Source organism: Oryzias latipes, chromosome 14, assembly GCF_002234675.1.
Source record: "Oryzias latipes chromosome 14, ASM223467v1".
Classification (NCBI taxonomy): domain Eukaryota; kingdom Metazoa; phylum Chordata; class Actinopteri; order Beloniformes; family Adrianichthyidae; genus Oryzias; species Oryzias latipes.
This window is the reverse complement of record NC_019872.2, coordinates 8,022,213-8,040,206: the sequence shown is the minus strand read 5'-3', so window position 1 is coordinate 8,040,206 and position 17,994 is coordinate 8,022,213. Positions and strand designations below refer to the sequence as shown.

Sequence of the window (17,994 nt, the reverse complement as noted above, 5' to 3'; positions counted from 1 at the left end):
CATTTCAAAAGTTTTTTTTAAGCATTTTCCGTACTTTTTAACAGAGGCTGTCAGTAAGAGTTTCCAATTTTGGATAATTGCAAATTTTAAAATCAAAAATCTCTTAAAGTTAATGACCCACTCTGATCACCTTTTGTAAAAGCGTTCGGTGGTTGTTTTTTTTTTTTTTAAACCAAGATTATGGCGTTTTTAGCAAGAAAAAAAAAGCCGGTGTAGTTTCTGCAGATGTCATTGGTCTCAGAGTTGTGGGCGGGACTGTTGGCACAGAGCGACCCCGCTCCCCTTCCCCTTTCTGCTCCTAAGAGTTTGAAACAGGGAGCTTGTGGCCCGCCCAGTGTATTTTCTGCGTCACAATATAATCATTTTTCCGTCATTTTTTGTCTGCTCCTGATTTAGAACGATATGAATAAAGAAATACTAGGAATTTCAATTTTAAGCTTGTTTTTCTTGATATACAGTATGTGCACCATCATCAGAGAAATGCCACACGAATGTTATAAACAGATGAATATTTATGTACCGGCACTAGGACCCAGAGGGATCCTGGCTGATGAACAAGTGGCCGCCGAGTCTAACTGTAAACTGTAGCGGCCACTCTGACTCACTGATCCGCGCACAGAACGACAAAAGCCGCCGCTGTGTCTGCGGACAACTCCGAAATGTAGAGAACTTTGACTCAAACAAGCGAGGGATTACAACGGGAACCGAAAAAGGAGGTGAAAAGCGGCATGGACTCAAGACGCAGAAGCGGTGAGTAAGATTTTATTTTATTTAAGTCAGAGAGAAGTCTAGAAATTTTTTTAGACAACCAACGCCTTAGAAAATCACTTAGTAAACTTTACGCTCAAATCTTTCCAACAGTCTTTAAAGTTAACTAAACAAAAGTACAAATAAAGCGTGACTGGGACTTTTAACACAAAAGACCACTTAGGAGAATATAGACAAAAACAAAGTAAATATACGGTTTGTTAATTTGCTCTTTGATCAAACAAACCGAGCTCGCCTCGCGCCCTACGCCACTGTTGGAGCTCGCGGCCGTGATGTCACTCAGCCACGCGCCGGTTGGTGAGCGTGCCTGGATGGAGGAGGTATCCTAAGGTAAAGTGATGCAATCTGATACCAACACAGACGTGCCCCGCTGGAAGCTGCGCCGCTGGAAGGGAGGCAGCGGTTCAATGGTCGCTGTGTTCACAGCTGCAGCAGGAAGCTGTGCTACTCCGCCACTACAACAACTGGAATGATGGGAAACCTGGAAAAAGTAGACCCAAAGCGGTTACCTGCACTACATTGAATTAGGGACAGTGAACATCCGATTGGTACTCCTTTATAACTAATTTAAATGTCAACAGTCAACTTTGGTGCACATATGTCATCTTAGTGTTTTTCAAAAAAGCTCTTGAAATGTGTACTAAAATTTCTTGCCTTTACAGGCAACCTTTTGCTCAGATTCTGTCTATTTTATACACATAAGGTGATCATCTTATCTCTATAGACCTTTATTGAAACATTCATTTGAAAGGGAGTTATAATTTTACCAAATTAGAAAATACGTTTTCTTGTTTGAATATATGGGATTTGATTTCAAACATTTTAATTTAAAAACATTTTCTATGTTTAGAAAAAGCACATTTAACTTAACACATTTTTTAAACTGAACAAAGCTTGAACTTCAAGCAATTAAATTCAACTCTGTTCTATCAGCATGGAGTGGAGCCGGAAGCTTGTTGTTTGCCAATTGTAGCTTCTACATCACAGCTGCAAGGTTTTTCCAGCTGCATCTTTTTGTCTGCTCCTGTTTCACTATTGATTTGATAAACAAACTCAGAAATACATTTTTTAACTTAATTTTCTTTAAATATGTCTTCCAATTGTCTGAACAAATGTTGCATTTTTTTAGTATATTCAGATTTTGAACCCTGCTCTGGTTGGTCCTTAAAGATTTCTTAGAATGAACCCTGAGCTGCAACTTCCCTTTGCAGGTTTCTCATACCTGCATGAATTTAGAAGATAAACTTCAGCCTCAGTACTGGACATGATAATGTTACAATGCAATAAGTATGATTTTTATTTACTTTCCAAAATGAAAGTTATCTACAATCTTGTAGGCTTATTTAAGGAGGTAACCCCCAGTGTTTTCACAGTAATCAGGTCTAATATTTGACTTTTGGGGTTTTTTTTCTTACACATTCCTGTTTCCTATCTTATGAAAGTGATAAGATACTAGAAGAATGTGAAAAAAATAACTCCTGCACTATATCTCCACAGCTGTGTGTTTTTACTGCTCGACTGAACCTTTTAAAGTGTTGGCTGGAGCGTCTAACCATGTAAAGCTGTGTGACACCACACACTGTTGTCATGAAAATCTGAGTTACAGGATGCAGAGTCTCTGAAGCAAACCTTTGTCTGAGCGAGAGCTTCTGGGGCCGCTGAGCCTTGAACTCTGACCAGAGGATGGGCGTCTGGAGATGACGCGGGGGTCCTTTTTGGAGAGAGGAGTGAATGCCATTTAAGTTGGGGGACAGAAAGTGGAGGAAAGTTAGAAGAAGAGAGATTTCTTTCAGACTTTGAGAAAGACAGCAAAGACGGCTTCTTCAAAACAACAGTCTTCCACACTTTGAAATGGGATTGGGTAAAACAAAAACACAAAAATCAGGGTATGGTTAAATATAGATTTGGAGTTTTCAAAACTATCTATCAATTTTGTTTAGTTGAAAAACCAGATATCATAAAGTGATTCAAATTAAAAAGATGAAACTTCTTGTAAAAAGAATTACGAAATTCTCATATTTAAAAACCAACAGAGTCGTTTTTACTAGGGCTGCACGGTATGAGGTGTGACATTAGTGATCAATATTGCGTTAACGATAGAACTTGTGATACATGAACAACTAGCTAAACAACTAATAAATCATTTCTATTTCATGGCAACAATTTGGTTAGAAAAAAAAGGTAAAATTAAACTCCAAATGACCCACGTCTAACAGGAGGGCTCCATCTGATTGGTCAAATGCGTAAAGGGTTTTATTTGATTAGCTTAAAACATCACGCTGCCTTTAAATTGTTGGTGTGTAAACATTTAGGGTCACAGTTTACGCCTTCTTTCGTGATACGCGTATTACACAGGTTGATATCGTGATGACGATAACTTGGGATTTATTGTGTAGCCCTAGTTTTTACCAAAAAGATTTATTGATTTGATAAATCCATATTGTCATTTGTACATAGAGACTTCTGCGTGTTGGTTTAAATGAATCAACCCAGTTTTACTTCTTAAGCTCGAATTGATCTTCCTATAATAAACTGTGGCAGTTATTTTTTGCGTCAGGCTTAAAATTTGTCTCTTTTTCATGTAAAGCACAAAAAGTAATTTTACCAAAAATGAATGGTGTCAGAAGAGGTGTGAGTCTTGGTGTTGAGTGAGGGGTTACAGTAGTGTAATGGATGGGAATGAAAGCCGTGCGTTTGGAGGACTGATCTCCAGGCCTCCTGTCCAAAAGCACAGTGTGGTGAGATAAACGGAGGCAGCAGCAGTTGTTTTCTTCTGAGCTGCAACCAAACAGGCTAAATCAGTCCAAATGATAGTCGCATGGGCCGCATCCCATGACTCTCCTCCCCTTCAGAAGTCTGTGTGGAGACGCACAAAAATGTACGCAGGAGCGCACACACATATCACTGGATTTATTTGTGTTTGTGTGTTTATTAGTAGGAGGAAGGTGAATGACCGGGGAGTGTGCCTTCTGTTTTTTAGCCAAATAAATTATAAGTAGGGGAAAAGACTTTGAGGAGGAAATGTGTGTGGGTGTGTGTCTGTGTGGAAAGGGGGGTAACAATGACCCCTCTGTGGGTGAGAGGAGCCACAAGCCTCCCGAACAGCTGATTCTCAGCCTGTGATGCCTCCAGCCCTCAGAGAGAGGATGGCCTTGACGGCACAGAGATAGACGTTAGGAGACCAAAAGTCTGCGCCACGTTTACTTTGATGGAAAGACAGAAAGCATCGGTTTATTGTAGAAACACAACAACTACAGATGTGTAGCTTGAGTACGTTTTACCATGAAAAATGCAAAGGAAGAGTTTGTGACGGTAGAAGATGTTTTACACGGAAAGCGCAACAGAAATGTGAGGAGGAAGAGGTGAAGGGAGGATGACAGAGAGGTCTCAGATCATTAAGGAGTGGACAGAAGCTTCTGTTGACAGCCTTTTGTGAAAACCACAGCTGCACACTCACACAGCTGCTGGAGGTAAACTCAAACCTCGGCTGCCTATGAATCAAGACGCCGCAGCTGTGTTCCGCCACTCCCCTAATTCTTTTGTTTTCAATTCCGTTGTTTGCTCTGGTCCTGTGGAGCATTGTGGCTCTCTAATTTTGGCTCTCGCAGAGACAATGAAGGATTGTTGAAATGAAGGCGCCGGAAGAGTCTTGTGGGAGAGTTGAGGCTTTTTATCACTTGAACCGTCTTTCTATTCAGTCTGGATCAAGAAAAATAAAACTATTTTAATAGTAGTTTCAAGTTTTCCTTATTTCTTCTGTTTCCTAAGAATTTAAAACCAAGGGCCTTCCCATCTACAGGACAGTTAGGACTTTTTGCATGTGTGCTGTTAGTAATAGCTTTTTCACCAAAACACTTTTTATTTTATTTTTTTTAAACTTCATTCAGAAATAAGAAGTTTTAAGTGATAGAACTAGTGTATTGCATTCATTTGGAAAAAAGAACAAAACGAGGGATCTTTGTTCTAATTTTTTTCGTGTTTAAAATGTGTCCGTACATAGATGTTTAGTTTATGTGCTATCATGGAGTGTTTATTTTTGTCTGTGGTGATGCAGAAAATGAGGTACAGCTGGAGTTTTTTGATAGATAGGATCCGCCTGTTTTGAGCTTTGCCCTGACGTTAATGCTTATGAAGCTCCAATAAAGTACACGAAAACACCCCAGACAAACCTTATCAATTTCTCAGTAACTCATTATGATTCATCTCAAAAGCATCCCAAGTACTCATTATTGTTGAAATAAACTCCACAGAAATCCCTAATTTCATAACTTTACTCTTTCTCTTAGAATGAACCAGTGTGTCCAGAAAAAAAATTAAGGGGTGAAGAAAGGAAAAGAATTAGTCAAAAATAGGGGAAAAACAAAAAACAGCGTGGGGACCGAAACAGAACCCCCAAGGAGAAACCTTTCTGTGTGGAGTTTGCATGTTCTCACCGTGCACGCGTGGGTTTTCTCCGGGGACTCCGGCTTCTTCCCACTGTCCAGAAACATTCAGAGGTTAACTGGTTACTCTAAAATGTCCCTAGGTGTGAATGTGAGTGTAAATGGGTGTATGTGACCCTGTGACAGACTGGCGACCTGTCCAGGGGGTCCCCTGCCTTCGCCCGGAAGTGGCCGGGATAGGCTCCAGCAGCCCCGTGATCCCAAAACGGACAAACCGGAATAGAAGATAAATGAATGAATTAAAAAACGTATCGCAAAACAAAAAACATTATCTCAAAAAAGAGAAAAAATTATATTGAAAAGTTAGAAAAATGTTCTTGAAAAAAAAAATTATATACATTTTTTTTAAATAACTTGAAAAACATACAATACACGAAAAAATTATATTATGAAAAGCACTGTTTAAAAAAAAAAAAATGTATTTGGATGCATTACACTTCCGTACTTAAAGTCCTGTCGGCTTTTTAACCAGGATTTTCTACACAAATGTCAACATAGAAGTAGGTAAAGGTTTGGCATCCATAATACCTTTCTATACATTCATTAAGTTATAAAACCTAAAGTACATTAGATATTTCATCCTTGATAGGAAATAAATACTAACTTGATCAAGACCTTTAAGAATATGGTCCACCTAATGATGTTCTTTCTGCTTTTCCATATTTCCTGCATTGAACCCTTTAATTATAATCCACCTTAAATGAATCAGTTCAGAGTTTAAAATGTGAAAACTTGTGAGCTCTTTAGTGACATGGATCATACTTATGACTGTTTTAGCTTTCATTTAAGAATTATTTCAGATTATTAAGCGGTGAATTGCTACATGAAGTCTGCTATCTGCATCCCGTCTTGTCTTTAGTCTTTATTTTTGCGTTTTCATTTCCGTCAGGAAGGGAAACTTCCTTTCCCCGTTCACCAAACTTTTTCTCTGCTCAGCTCTTTTCCCTCCTGCCTTTCTTTGTTGGCTCTCAGCAGGCAGGATGTGTGAGAGTGTTTGTTAGGGCATTTGGAACAATGTCAAGGTCACCAAGCACACAAACAAATGTACACATCCACACAAACGCACACAGGATGCCAGAGCAGAACTTTTAAAATGTCTTACTACCAAAGACGGTTCTCTGTGCTCTCCATGCCGATGCGGACAGCTGTTGAATTTCTGCCCCCTGTCAGCTGCTGTGACGAGGCTGAGCTCCAGCTTTCAGACTTTTCACACCCTTCACCAACTGCCAGCTCCGCCCGGCTTGTACAGCACGGCATGCTTGTGTTAAAAGGATTTTTGATGCACTTGGTGGAACAGCAGAAGCATTTCAGCCAGTAAAAAAAAAAAAATGAATTTACCATCAAGATTTCACCATCATATGACGGTTTCACGCCAGAAGTATTTAGTTATTCAATGAAATGTTTTGTTTGTTTCCAGTCGTGATGGACCAGCTTGTGAGTGAGCTCAGCGGTCTGCTGAAGATGCTTGATCGTGAGACGGTCAGTCCAGCCACTGCTGAGAAGATGGCCTCCATACGGAACATTCTGGATTCACTGCAGCTATCAGGTATAACGAGAGGTTACATCACAGCTACACACCCAGTGTTTCCCATTTCATCAGTCTGTTGGTGCAGAACTACCCCACCCCTCTTCCCGTCACCCATAACGGAGCTGTCTGTTTGCATGCTCTCCTGCTAGCTTACCATCCCTCTTATTATGTGTGGGGGGAAAAAGCAGTAAAAAAAAAGAGATGTTTTATAAGAGAGTGATGAAACAAAATAAGAAAAACCCGAGCAGCGGTGGGGGGATCCCCACTTCCCTGCTGCCACCACTCCCCCGTCTGCCTGCCGGCCAACGGTGGCGGGTTGTGGCGGGGTGCGGCCGGCAGCGACAGGTGCCAGCCAGTTCATGCTTGGTACAGGTGGGGGGACGCGTTCGCTCCAGCCCCTGGATCTGTCCACTTGTACCCCCCTTTTGCCCAACAGCACTGATCCTCAAAAGGGATAAAGTGGGTTAAGAAAATAAATGGAAAATAACAAAATCGGAAAGCGAACATGGAGAAAAAGTAGGCTAACTTGTGGCCAACTGTAGCGGTGGTTAAAAAGAAAGAAAGAAACTTCAAACAAGGAAAGTTTGGTATTCTGATCCTACTAACGTGTTTTTTAAAAATATATTTAATGTAATATTTTTTTTTCCTCAGCAACAGTCGGCTGCCAGTTAGTTTACCTGTTTTTGTTTTGGAATCCTCCTAATATCAACTAATTATGACAGGCAAGCAGTTCATGCTTTCTGGACTAATTTCCACCACTTGTGGGTCTGAAACTATTCACTGGTGCGTTGTTTACACGATCAGCTGTTGACATCTGGCACAGACAAAATGCTGCTGCAGATCGCTGTATCACGATCTGTTTTATATAGTTATAGTAACAACATCATTTCCCCGTTATGGGGTCATTACCATTCTAAAAAGTTCCATTTCATTTTTGTTTAATAATTCAACTTCAATACGCATGCGTACATTTAAAAATCCATGTCTTTGGGATTCAATGTATAAGCCTGTGAGCCCGTTTTTGACAGCGAGTTGACCGGGAAATTTCATATTCAAGACGAGGAAAATACTGATTCAAAACAAAGACAAATCATATTCACAACAGACGTGTTAAACTAAATGTTGTATTCAGAATTTTTCTGCAAAGTTGTGCACAAAGTATTAATATGTGCACAACTTTGTCTTTATGAATAAGTTTCTTTTTGACCCCTTCTTTACCACTCCTACTCCTAGATTTACTGTAAATGTTTTGTGTTAATAGTTTTTCCTAATAAGTTCGTATTTTCTTTTGGACTAATTCTTTTGTAAATCTTCTTTGCTGCAGCTGCTTTTATTTGGACTTTATAGGGATTAAGTGTTTTACAGAAATACAATTGTTATCAATATATCTACATCTCTCTCTCGCTCTCTCTCTCTCTCTCTCTCTCTCTCTCTCTCTATATATATATATAAATATATATAATGTGTGTATATATATATATATATTATATAAGATATATATAAAGATTGCAGATAGGTGTCTATGAAGAGCTTTGTCTCAGAAGAAGGAGCATGCTCTGTAGGATGTCGGTGGGGATAAAAGGATTAATGTAAGAGGATAATGAGACGCAAAGTTAAAGCAGGATAATGAGGCAAGGTCAGAGTAAGGTGGCCGACAGAATATCCTGCTGCTTGTGTGTAATAGTGGGCCCAGACTGTACTGAAAGTGAGGTGTCCATCTTTCACCTACATTTTAAATCTGTACTAATTCACAATTTCTTTTCATAAGAAAGTCCAGAGATAGTTTCGATGTGCGCAAACATTCCAGTGCTTCAGTAACTCCACCCTATTTTTAACGCAGTGTTTGTGTTTTTTTGCAGTGAATGGATCAGATGTCTACATGAACAGCTGTCTCTATGGAAACGGCACCAGCTTTGTAGAGTCTCTGTTTGAAGATTTTGGTAAAAATGCTTTTTCAAACACGTGCAAGCCAGAAATGAATCGTTCCGTTCATCGCACATAATTAACAATCATTTGTTTTTCCCCCAGATTGTAATTTGCACATGCTCAGTGCGTCACCGGTGGAGCAGAAAGAACATAAAGATGAAGAGGAGAATAATCATGTCAATAAATCTGCAAGTCATTTACTCTACATAGCTTACTTTTCTCAGCTTCTCTTGAGTTTTCGCCTACAATCGTGGTTTAAACTTGAACTTTGACATTTTCAGACACCAACTGATACCCCCCCTCCTCTGCCAACCACCCCGCTTCCTGATGACTATTATGAAGAAGCTGTTCCTCTAGATCCTGGATCCAGTCCGCAGTACTTCACCACCACGGTGAACTGTCAGTAGTTTATATGCAAATAATCCCAGATCTGAATAAATAAACCAAATCCTCAAGTTCTTTGTTCACTCCCTCTCCCCACCTCCCAGCTTCCAGGAACTCTGTGGAGGACGCCTACTATGAAGACGCCGATAAGAACTACCCAACCACCAGGATTAATGGACCTCCTAAAAATTCCAGTGAGTCTGTTCCTCGTGCTGGAAACGTAATTACGCAGCGATATTCTGAGGCCAGAAGTGTTTGTGTGTCATGCTTTATCACTCGGTGTTTTGTTAATTAATCATCCGTTCTGTTTTCGCTGCGCAGACAACGACTCAGATGCTCTGAGCAGCTCCTATGAGTCTTACGAGGAGGAGGAGGAGGAGCCTAAGGGGCAGGACTTGTCCCAAAAGTGGACATCCGAGCAAAACATGGACGGGCCGGTGAAAGAATGCCACATCTGTGCCTTCCTGCTGCGGAAAAAACGCTTCGGCCAGTGGGCTAAACAACTTGTAGTTATTAGAGACAATAAACTCCAGGTAAAAAAAACAAAAAATGACAAATGTTGATTCAAACCTTGGAATTGGAAGGTCCAACTACTTCTCAAGTCATTCAGTACCAATGAGGAGCAACACTTTCTCTTAAATGTAAAGTGATTGAATTTATCATGTGGCTTTCCTTGTAGATTTTTTAAAAACGTTTTCTTCTTTTTTTTTTATAGTGCTATAAGAGCATCAAGGACACGTCTCCCCACACAGAGCTCCCTCTGAATCTCTGTAACGTCATATACGTCCCGAAGGAAGGCAAGAAAAAAAGGCACGAGCTGCGCTTCTCGCTACCTGGAGGTGACGCTCTTGTGCTGGCAGTTCAGAGTAAAGAACAGGCCCAGCGATGGCTTAAGGTGGGTTTGACTGCTACTGCAGTGAAAATGGGGGAGTTTCTGGTAGTGACGCTTCTTTTCTCCTTGTTGCAGGTCGTCCATGATGTTGGGATTCAGTTCAACCACTCGGAAGGACCCAATGGATCCACGTCTCCAATCATACAGAGAAAGCTGGAGCTCGATAAGGTTTGTTCATGTTACTTTGTCTGGATTTTCAGATGGTTTAGAAAATCCGTTTTGGCAGTGTGGTAGTTTTTATATCACTTTTTGATTGGTGTGAACTTATTTCATTTTGCTGTTTTTTATTATCTTTTCTTACCCACATGACAATAATTCATTTAGTTTCTAGTTCAAAGTTGTAGAGAAGATTGCATTTTTGTGGTGGCTGAATCATTCCATGTTTCTATGTTCTGTGAAAAGTGAATGCACATGGACACAGCAGCTGACTAAAAAACAGGTCTTACAATCTCAAATGACATCAAGCAGGAAGGTTTTTTTTTTTTCATTTGCAATGTTCCAATTTGGCTAACAGATTGGATAATACGATGATGAATAAAGACTTTTCATTTCCAGATGCTGCAGTCAGACAAACAGGCATCAGACTCGGACAGCGGGCCAACAGCAGACAGTCAGTCTACTGGACACAGACCAGGCCGGGACACCACTGACTCACTCAGTAGGTGAAACCTTAAAGGCGATTACTTCATAAAGTTGTAATTCTTAAGTTGGATCCGTAAACTGGTCGTAATATTTCAGAAGTGGCACTTTACCAACTTCTGACATCAAGGAGGCTCTTGGAGGAACCTCATCGTTTGGTTCTAAAGTTTTTAGAAGTGGTTTAAGTTCTTACTAAAAAGAGACGTATATAGTGATGTCCCAATCAGAATTTTTATTTTGTGCCTGATTTTGAGTCATTTGATTCTGAGGATCTGCTGCTGATGCAGAGTTCGGATCTGATTCTTTTGTAACACATTAAAAATAAGAACAATCTTTGTAAACAGATAAAAAGTTGTCCCTAATTTTGATTTTATTAACCCTGTTTTATCATTTCACTCTTAAACAGAGCACTTTTGGGAAGTAGCTTCAACAATCAAGCAAAAACAGTCCGTTCCGTCTCATGTCAGAAGGTTTGGTGACTGTAGCTTTGGGATCTTCAGAACTATTGAACATTTTTTATCAAAGGCGATTCAGATCTCAATTGAAAATTCGCATAAACTATAAACCACTTACTTTCAAAATGATTGTAAGATAAATATAATAAAAATGAGGTTTCATGGTGAGCTCATATACATTTATTCATTTTTATTAGAGATTGTGGATTTCTTTTTTTTGGATCCCCCTTTCCTGCAGCTTGCACTTTGTAGACGATCCCTCGTCAGCCGTCTCACTGTGGGCTTAATAGGAATTAAACAGAGAGATTATTTTCTTTTCGGTGACCTTCTAGGTTTTTGTTTGCGTTTAGACAAACCAATAGAGACGTTTGCTGTCTGTTTTAAACGTTTATTAAAAGAGTTTTTGAACCCTGAAGTCGGAAATCTGTGAATATCTTTGCTCCACAACTGAATTAATGCGCCTGAACTTTATGCCAATAAAACATTCATGATATGCAGGAATTAAATAAATATCCAGTCCCTGATCAGGGTACAACATCCGATTCCAGCCGAGTCTGAAGCGACCCGATTTCTAATCATCGGATTGGGACATGCTAGTTTTTTTTGGTAGTTTTTCAAAAGTTGGGCTAAAGAGCAGCTGCATTTTGCATCTCCTACCACATTTACTTCTGTCCAAAGAAATATAGATTAAAGGGATTTGATTTTAAATAAAAACCTAAGTAATTCTCAGTCTTTTGCATACATTTTGATGGGCTCCATTGGAAATACGATGTTTCCTCTCTGTCCTGAAATCGCCTTTTCTCCAGAAGTAGATAAAAACTTCAAAAGTTTTTTCTTTTGTTTGCCTCAAAATGTCGATGATAAACCCTAGAAGATCAGGTACGTGGGGTCAGGGAAAAAAGGGCTCAAACGGGTTTTGTCAGTGCTGCTACAACCTGTTTACTCGCCAAGTGTCTCCAATACTGGAGAGAGAAGGGGAGACAGGAAGTGAGGCCTGAGCAGAAAGGACATCCTTCCTGTCGTCTTCCTGCGATTGTGTCCCACTGACATCATAGGAAGCTGGGTGAACAGAGCGCCGCTGCACCTGGTTCAAGGACCTTTCAGAACTCTCATAGTTTAACACAGGAAAGAGGTTTTTTCAAATGGTTTGGTGTTTTTTTTTTACCTAAAAGATCTGATGATGTCTTATTTATCTGTTGTGTTGTGATAAAAATCCAATAGGTTAGTGTTGAGAGTGCTAAAATAAAACAAAAGTCTTGATGTAACTGATGCTTTGAAGTCGTCATGCGTTTGGCCTCAGGCAGAGGGAAGCGTGGTGCCTTCTCCGAGCTGACGGGGTCGATGAGCCGAGCAGCCGGCAAGAAAATCAATCGGATCATCACCTTTTCCAAAAAGAAGAATGCTTTGCCGGGAGAGGCTCCCTTATCTTCAGGCAGTGCTGACAACCCCCGCTGTGGTAAGGGCGCAGACTGATCACAACACTGCTGTTTAACTGTTTCCCTGACGGTTCCTCAATCATTAATGATTGAAAAGGAAATCATTTGTTGGTTTTTGGGAATGTGATGGTTGTGGTAAAAAAAACTCATTTTTCATGGAGGTTCAGAGCCAGAGAAGCTTCTGTTTTTAAAGCTCACTGTGCTCTCAGACAGTTGTCCCGCGGCAACACGGTCACCAGAAAAGCTAGACACCGCTGTACATGACATTCAGCTGGAGGCGATGATGCAATCTCCTAAACTGAACAGGGTTTAGGAACAGTGGGGGGTTATTTATTTATTTTGGTTAGGTAATAAAGGGACTCGTGGGCCTTTCTGAAATACTTTCTTTTTGTTCTAGATTTTGGTTTTGATTAGTTTGACAGATGCTTGTGGAATCAGCAAAACAACTCTGCTGCTCTTACTTTTTTTTAAACTGACAGCTGTGTAAAATCTGAATCTTTATGCAAGTTCAAATAAATCATAATAAGTGCTCAGAATCAGCTGTTCAAAAAGCAAAAATAAAGGTGGATTTTAGGAAGAGGACATATTTTCTGCACAATTTAGGCAACAGACTAAACATTTTGTCCCAACAATGCCTGTAACATTTCCGCAGGCCATCTCAGCGTTTGCCTCAGTGGCGCCTGGAAGGAGCGGTGGTGCGTGCTGCGAGGGGGGAACCTGTACCTGCAGAAGGACCCCGCAGATCAGCGGCCCCCAGTCATCGTGGTGCCGCTCAAGAGGGCGGAGGTGGTGCCAGGCGGACTCGGACCCAAACATCCCTTCTCTTTCCGCATCATGCAGGGAGGAAATGAACTGGCATCTTTAGAGGTGCAGAGATTCAAGAGTCGTATTGTTTTATTTTTCCTGCTCCTAACATGAAGATTTTAATGATTTTCCACATTCTCCTGTTTTTCCGTTGATTAAAAAACCCCAAAGGGTTAGATGAATATATTGAAGGATTGACAAATGAATATTTGTGTTCAATATTGTTAAGATTGTGCAAACTCAAAGAAAAAGTCAAAACCTACTTGGGAGTTTCTGAAATTATATTTTAACCTATTTAAAATAGATTAACAGCCGCCCTGGAAGAAGATAACAATTATAGGGAATTAATGAATTCAACAAAAAACACTTTACAGAATACAATTGTGGATAAAAAGACTAAAACAAATGTAAAATCACCTGAAAGTTATAATACACAGAATGTATTTAGCCAAAAGGTGAATATTAAACTTAAAAAGTAAAACCTTAGTTTGATTTGAGACTTTTTAAATGGAGAAATAAATACTGATGTTTGATGTTGCACAAAAAAAAATCAATGTAAAGTTTTGAGGTCAGATGATTGTGAAACTATTGTTTTTAACGGACTTTGTCTTTAAACTTACGCAAATGTTAGAGCTTTAAAATCCTGCATGATTTCATCAAAATACTTGGAAGAGTTTTACTGATGATACTTTGTGAAAGAAAAAACACATATTAGCTTAAGAACATTAATTTATCTGATCAAAATGTCAAAAACATGGAGATCACTTTAAGGGCAGCATCTTTTTTATTTTTTATCCTCAGCTTCTGATGGTCCTCAAAAGCTGGTTGGATGCAGACATTAGACTAAAACTTCTGGAGGCTTTGGGGTTTTAATGTGTGGTTGCCTCCATCTATCCATGTTGTTGAACCACAAAGAGATGTTGGGCTTTCTTCCTAATGCCTCTTAAATCCCTGTCAGTTTGATGAGCGAGAAAGATCAGACCGATTGACGGTTCAGCACTTTTAAAGCTGTCCTTCTGCATCATCTCAGAGTTATCGTCTTATGAAATTCAAAGGGATTCAAATGCGTATCAGTCAGTACTAGTTATTTTCTTTGTTCTTTTGGTGTTTTTCTGCATGATGCTTTGGTTTATAAGAACTTTTTTTTTTTAAAGGGATGAATCCACTTCTGGTTTGATTTTAGAGAATATTTCAAAAGACTGTTTTGGGTTCTAAATGCCACCCAAACACAATCTTCACATTGAATCTCCAGAAAATGTAATTCGCCTGTAAAAAAACAAAAACAAACTTTAAAAAAAGCTATAAAAACGTAAAAAAAAATTTTTTACTTCCTTCAAAAAATTGTAGATCTAAATGAACCAGATGGCGGTTGTGTGTGTTGAAATACTGCTACTACATTTGTTATGCACTTTAAATAAAACCATCTCATTTTCTGTAAAATTCTATTTTTTTCCAAAATAAAAGTCAACCTAAACTTAACTATTGGCTGTAAAATAAACTCCTACAAATATGACAATAATGTTACAAATGTCTTAAAATGCAAACATTTCTAAAGATTTAGAACCATATAGAGCAGTCAAACATATGATGGCAGCAGAGGGCAGTTCTCCTGTTGAACCTGCAGTGTTTGTGTTTGTGTTTGTTAGGCCAGCTGCTCTGAAGATCTTGGCCGCTGGTTGGGTATTCTCTTCGCAGAGACGGGCAGCCCTGCTCTTCCTGTTGAGTTACACTACGACTACATTGATGTGGACACGCTCACAGATATCCGGCACGCTGCCAGACAGTCTTTCTTGTGAGTCCCTTTAAAATATCATATATTTTTTTTGTCATTGTTTTTTTTTAATTTTTTTATTGGGTCTGGGTATCACTGCTAAAATATTGAATTTAATACAATTTACAGGTTCAGAATTATTATATCTAGTTGTTTAAATGTTACTAAGATGAAATGCAACAGATTATCAGTTTTTGACCTGAAAAACAAGCTTAACCCTTTGTTCCCTGAGGTGTTGGCCTTCTGTCTGACTCTGCCTCCTGTAAACAGGGGCTCACAGAGTTAAAGGTAAAAGCAAAGGTTTATTTTAACAGAGGTAGAGCATTTTTCTCACCTAGACCTTCCTTTTCTAAACTACCGTGCATAAGCACGTTACAATTATGTGTTCTTTTTTCTGATAGGTGGGCAACAACCACATGCATAGACTCCAGAACTTACGACGAAGTTTATGAAAGTATTGAGGTAAGAATATTTATTTCCCAGCAGACGTAGTAAACAAAATCCCTACAAGCATTCAGAGAAGTATGCTATTATACTGCTTTATTGCATTTGTGTTGGTAATTGTTGTCACACTGTGGTGCAGGATGAGGATGCTGAAGGCAAATCGAGCCAAGTGAGACGTCACGCATCCTTCTCCAGCCGGGACTCCGAGAGGACTGAGCAGCAGGCTACCATTAAGAGACACACCTCCAGTGAGCCTCCTTCATTTCATAATTCATAAAGGTTGCTTTATAAAAATTACATGGAAGAAAATGTGCCTGCAGCTGGCAGCCTTCACTTGATTTTGCTGAATGACCGAGAACCTGCTTTTAAAGAAATGTCATGTTGAGTTTTGTTTTTTCTGCTTTTGTCTTCCCACAGATGTCGTTCAGTATGGACGCTATGGAAAGACGCGCGCAGAAGAGGATGCTAAACGATACCTGAGACAAAAAGAAGAGCTAGAGAAGCAAAAACAGGAGCTCCGAAACACACTGATCTCCCTCCGCAAGGAGAAAAAGGTGTTGAAGGAGGAGGTGAAGAGTGGACCAGGTCAGCCAAAAAGCACATGCAGGCAAAAAAAAAAAAAGGCAGAGCCAATTAGCAGAGCGCATTCATGTCATGTGTGCTTGTGTGTTTAGGTCACGATGCAGAAAAGCGGTTAGCTCAGCTGGAGACTCTGTGCAAAGATAAAGAGGAGGAGAGGGTGGAGCTGGAGCTCAGACTGACCGAAGTCAAAGAAAACCTGAAGAAATCTCTGGCAAGAGGAGCGCTGGCTCCTCCGAATAATAAAGATAATTGCCCAAAGGTGAGCAAAGACGCATCTTATTTAAAGCTTCTAGAAATCCTCTTGCAAAAAACTACTGCGGATGAAGGAGATACAGTTGTAAACAAAAAAATGTCAAATAAATCTTCCATCAGCATATAACTGACAAATATAAATTCTGCTTTAGTTTTTAAAGAGTAAAATCTGACTGTTATGTATTCATTTTTTCTGTTTCTGTGTTCAGGCGTCGGGAAACAACAAGGAAAAAGTTTACAGTGAATCTGTGCCTGTTAACGCTGCGTCTGAGCTCCGCAAACGCCCGCCATCTTTTTACGCCTCCTCTAAGGGGAGTGTCATGCAGAAGGCAAAGGTGGGAACCGAAACATGTTTGTACCACATGAGCAAAAACACACGGGACCATTTATGGATGAGCCGAGATGAGAAGCTGCAATACTCTGCCGATTCCCGTTGATCGTGTTCACAGCCAAAGAGTTTTTGTTCCATGCTGTTTTACTTGGGGGTGTTGTTGGATTATCAATCTGTTAGTAACATTTATTTAAAATCCACTTAAAACAACTTAAAGTCAAGTGAAGTGCTTAACACACAAGACAAGAGATGCATTTGGAAATAAAGAAACACAACAATCAAGGAATAAATACAAAAAGATAGAGGTAAAATCCCTAAAAATTGACTCAAATTTGAGTATAGAAGAAATCAAATCTACAGCTGATGCAAATGTAAAGAATAAACAATGTTGTTAATTGAAAGCAAAGGTTGTTATGGTCATTTCTTTGTATGTATGGTGAGATAATAATTGTATGCTGCCTTGTGGTTTTCAGGAGTGGGAGTCGAAGAAGGGGACCTAAACTGAACAGACTGTCAGAAAAGAAAGAACAAAGAACAGCGAGAGGATGTGAACACGAAAGGCCAAGAAAAACCATACAGACACTAAAGAGAAAAAGAAAGGACGATAAAAAAAAGGTTTTAAGAAAGCATCCCAGCACTGTAAATATGACAGTGATTTTCCATTTCAGTATTGAAGTAAACCACTATAAAGAAAAAACATTTTATGTGTGTTTACAGTTTACAGTAAAGTCCTGCAAAGATGCTTACAAAAACTCAAGAGTTACAGGAATATTCCAACCTTTATCTTTACACAAAACTTAAAACGTTAAAGTTTTTTTTCCTCCAAAGATTAAAATGCTTTATATCTAAAATGATCATTTTTGAACCAAAAGTGTCTCAAATTTGAGTTGTTCTAAAACATGTTTATTGTGTCAATGTGAAGTGGTTGGTTTAAACCATCATTTGGGTATTTTTACTTATTTAACTTTTGCACTTTATCTTTTTTGTATTTTTTGATTGTATAAATGTTATGAAGATTATTTATTCTCCCTAGAAAACCTTCTGTCATCTGAGTTTTCTTACTTGTTACTGCAATTAGAACATAAAAGGGGGAGTAAATAAATTATCACTATTTTAAGAATCTGTCTGATTGTTTCTTTATTTATTTCACATCTAATTTCTAAACAAAAAATATATATATATATATATATATATATATATATATATATATATATATATATATATATATATATATATAAAACAAGAGATCTAACAGTTAAAAAGCGACCCCTAGTGGCAAACCATAGAAAAGCAGCTGTTTTAACAAAATCCATTTTACTCAATTCACTTTTTGCAATTTA

The 17,994-nt window shown here is 39.1% G+C and overlaps 1 protein-coding gene across 1 annotated transcript; it reads left to right on the top strand.

Annotated features, from left to right (window-relative positions):
* The first annotated feature begins 581 nt into the window (after positions 1 to 581).
* LOC101159036 (actin filament-associated protein 1-like 1) lies at positions 582 to 17,774 on the top strand. The gene is made up of 19 exons (XM_023962533.1): positions 582 to 750; positions 6,628 to 6,756; positions 8,598 to 8,678; positions 8,767 to 8,852; positions 8,946 to 9,063; positions 9,153 to 9,242; positions 9,370 to 9,581; positions 9,764 to 9,943; positions 10,016 to 10,108; positions 10,496 to 10,598; positions 12,335 to 12,490; positions 13,123 to 13,337; positions 14,921 to 15,066; positions 15,447 to 15,507; positions 15,629 to 15,737; positions 15,907 to 16,074; positions 16,164 to 16,330; positions 16,533 to 16,658; positions 17,128 to 17,774. The coding sequence occupies exons 1-19, from the start codon at positions 729 to 731 to the stop codon at positions 17,152 to 17,154; spliced, it is 2,289 nt and encodes a 762-aa protein (XP_023818301.1). The 5' UTR covers positions 582 to 728; the 3' UTR covers positions 17,155 to 17,774.
* Positions 17,775 to 17,994: the final 220 nt, after the last annotated feature.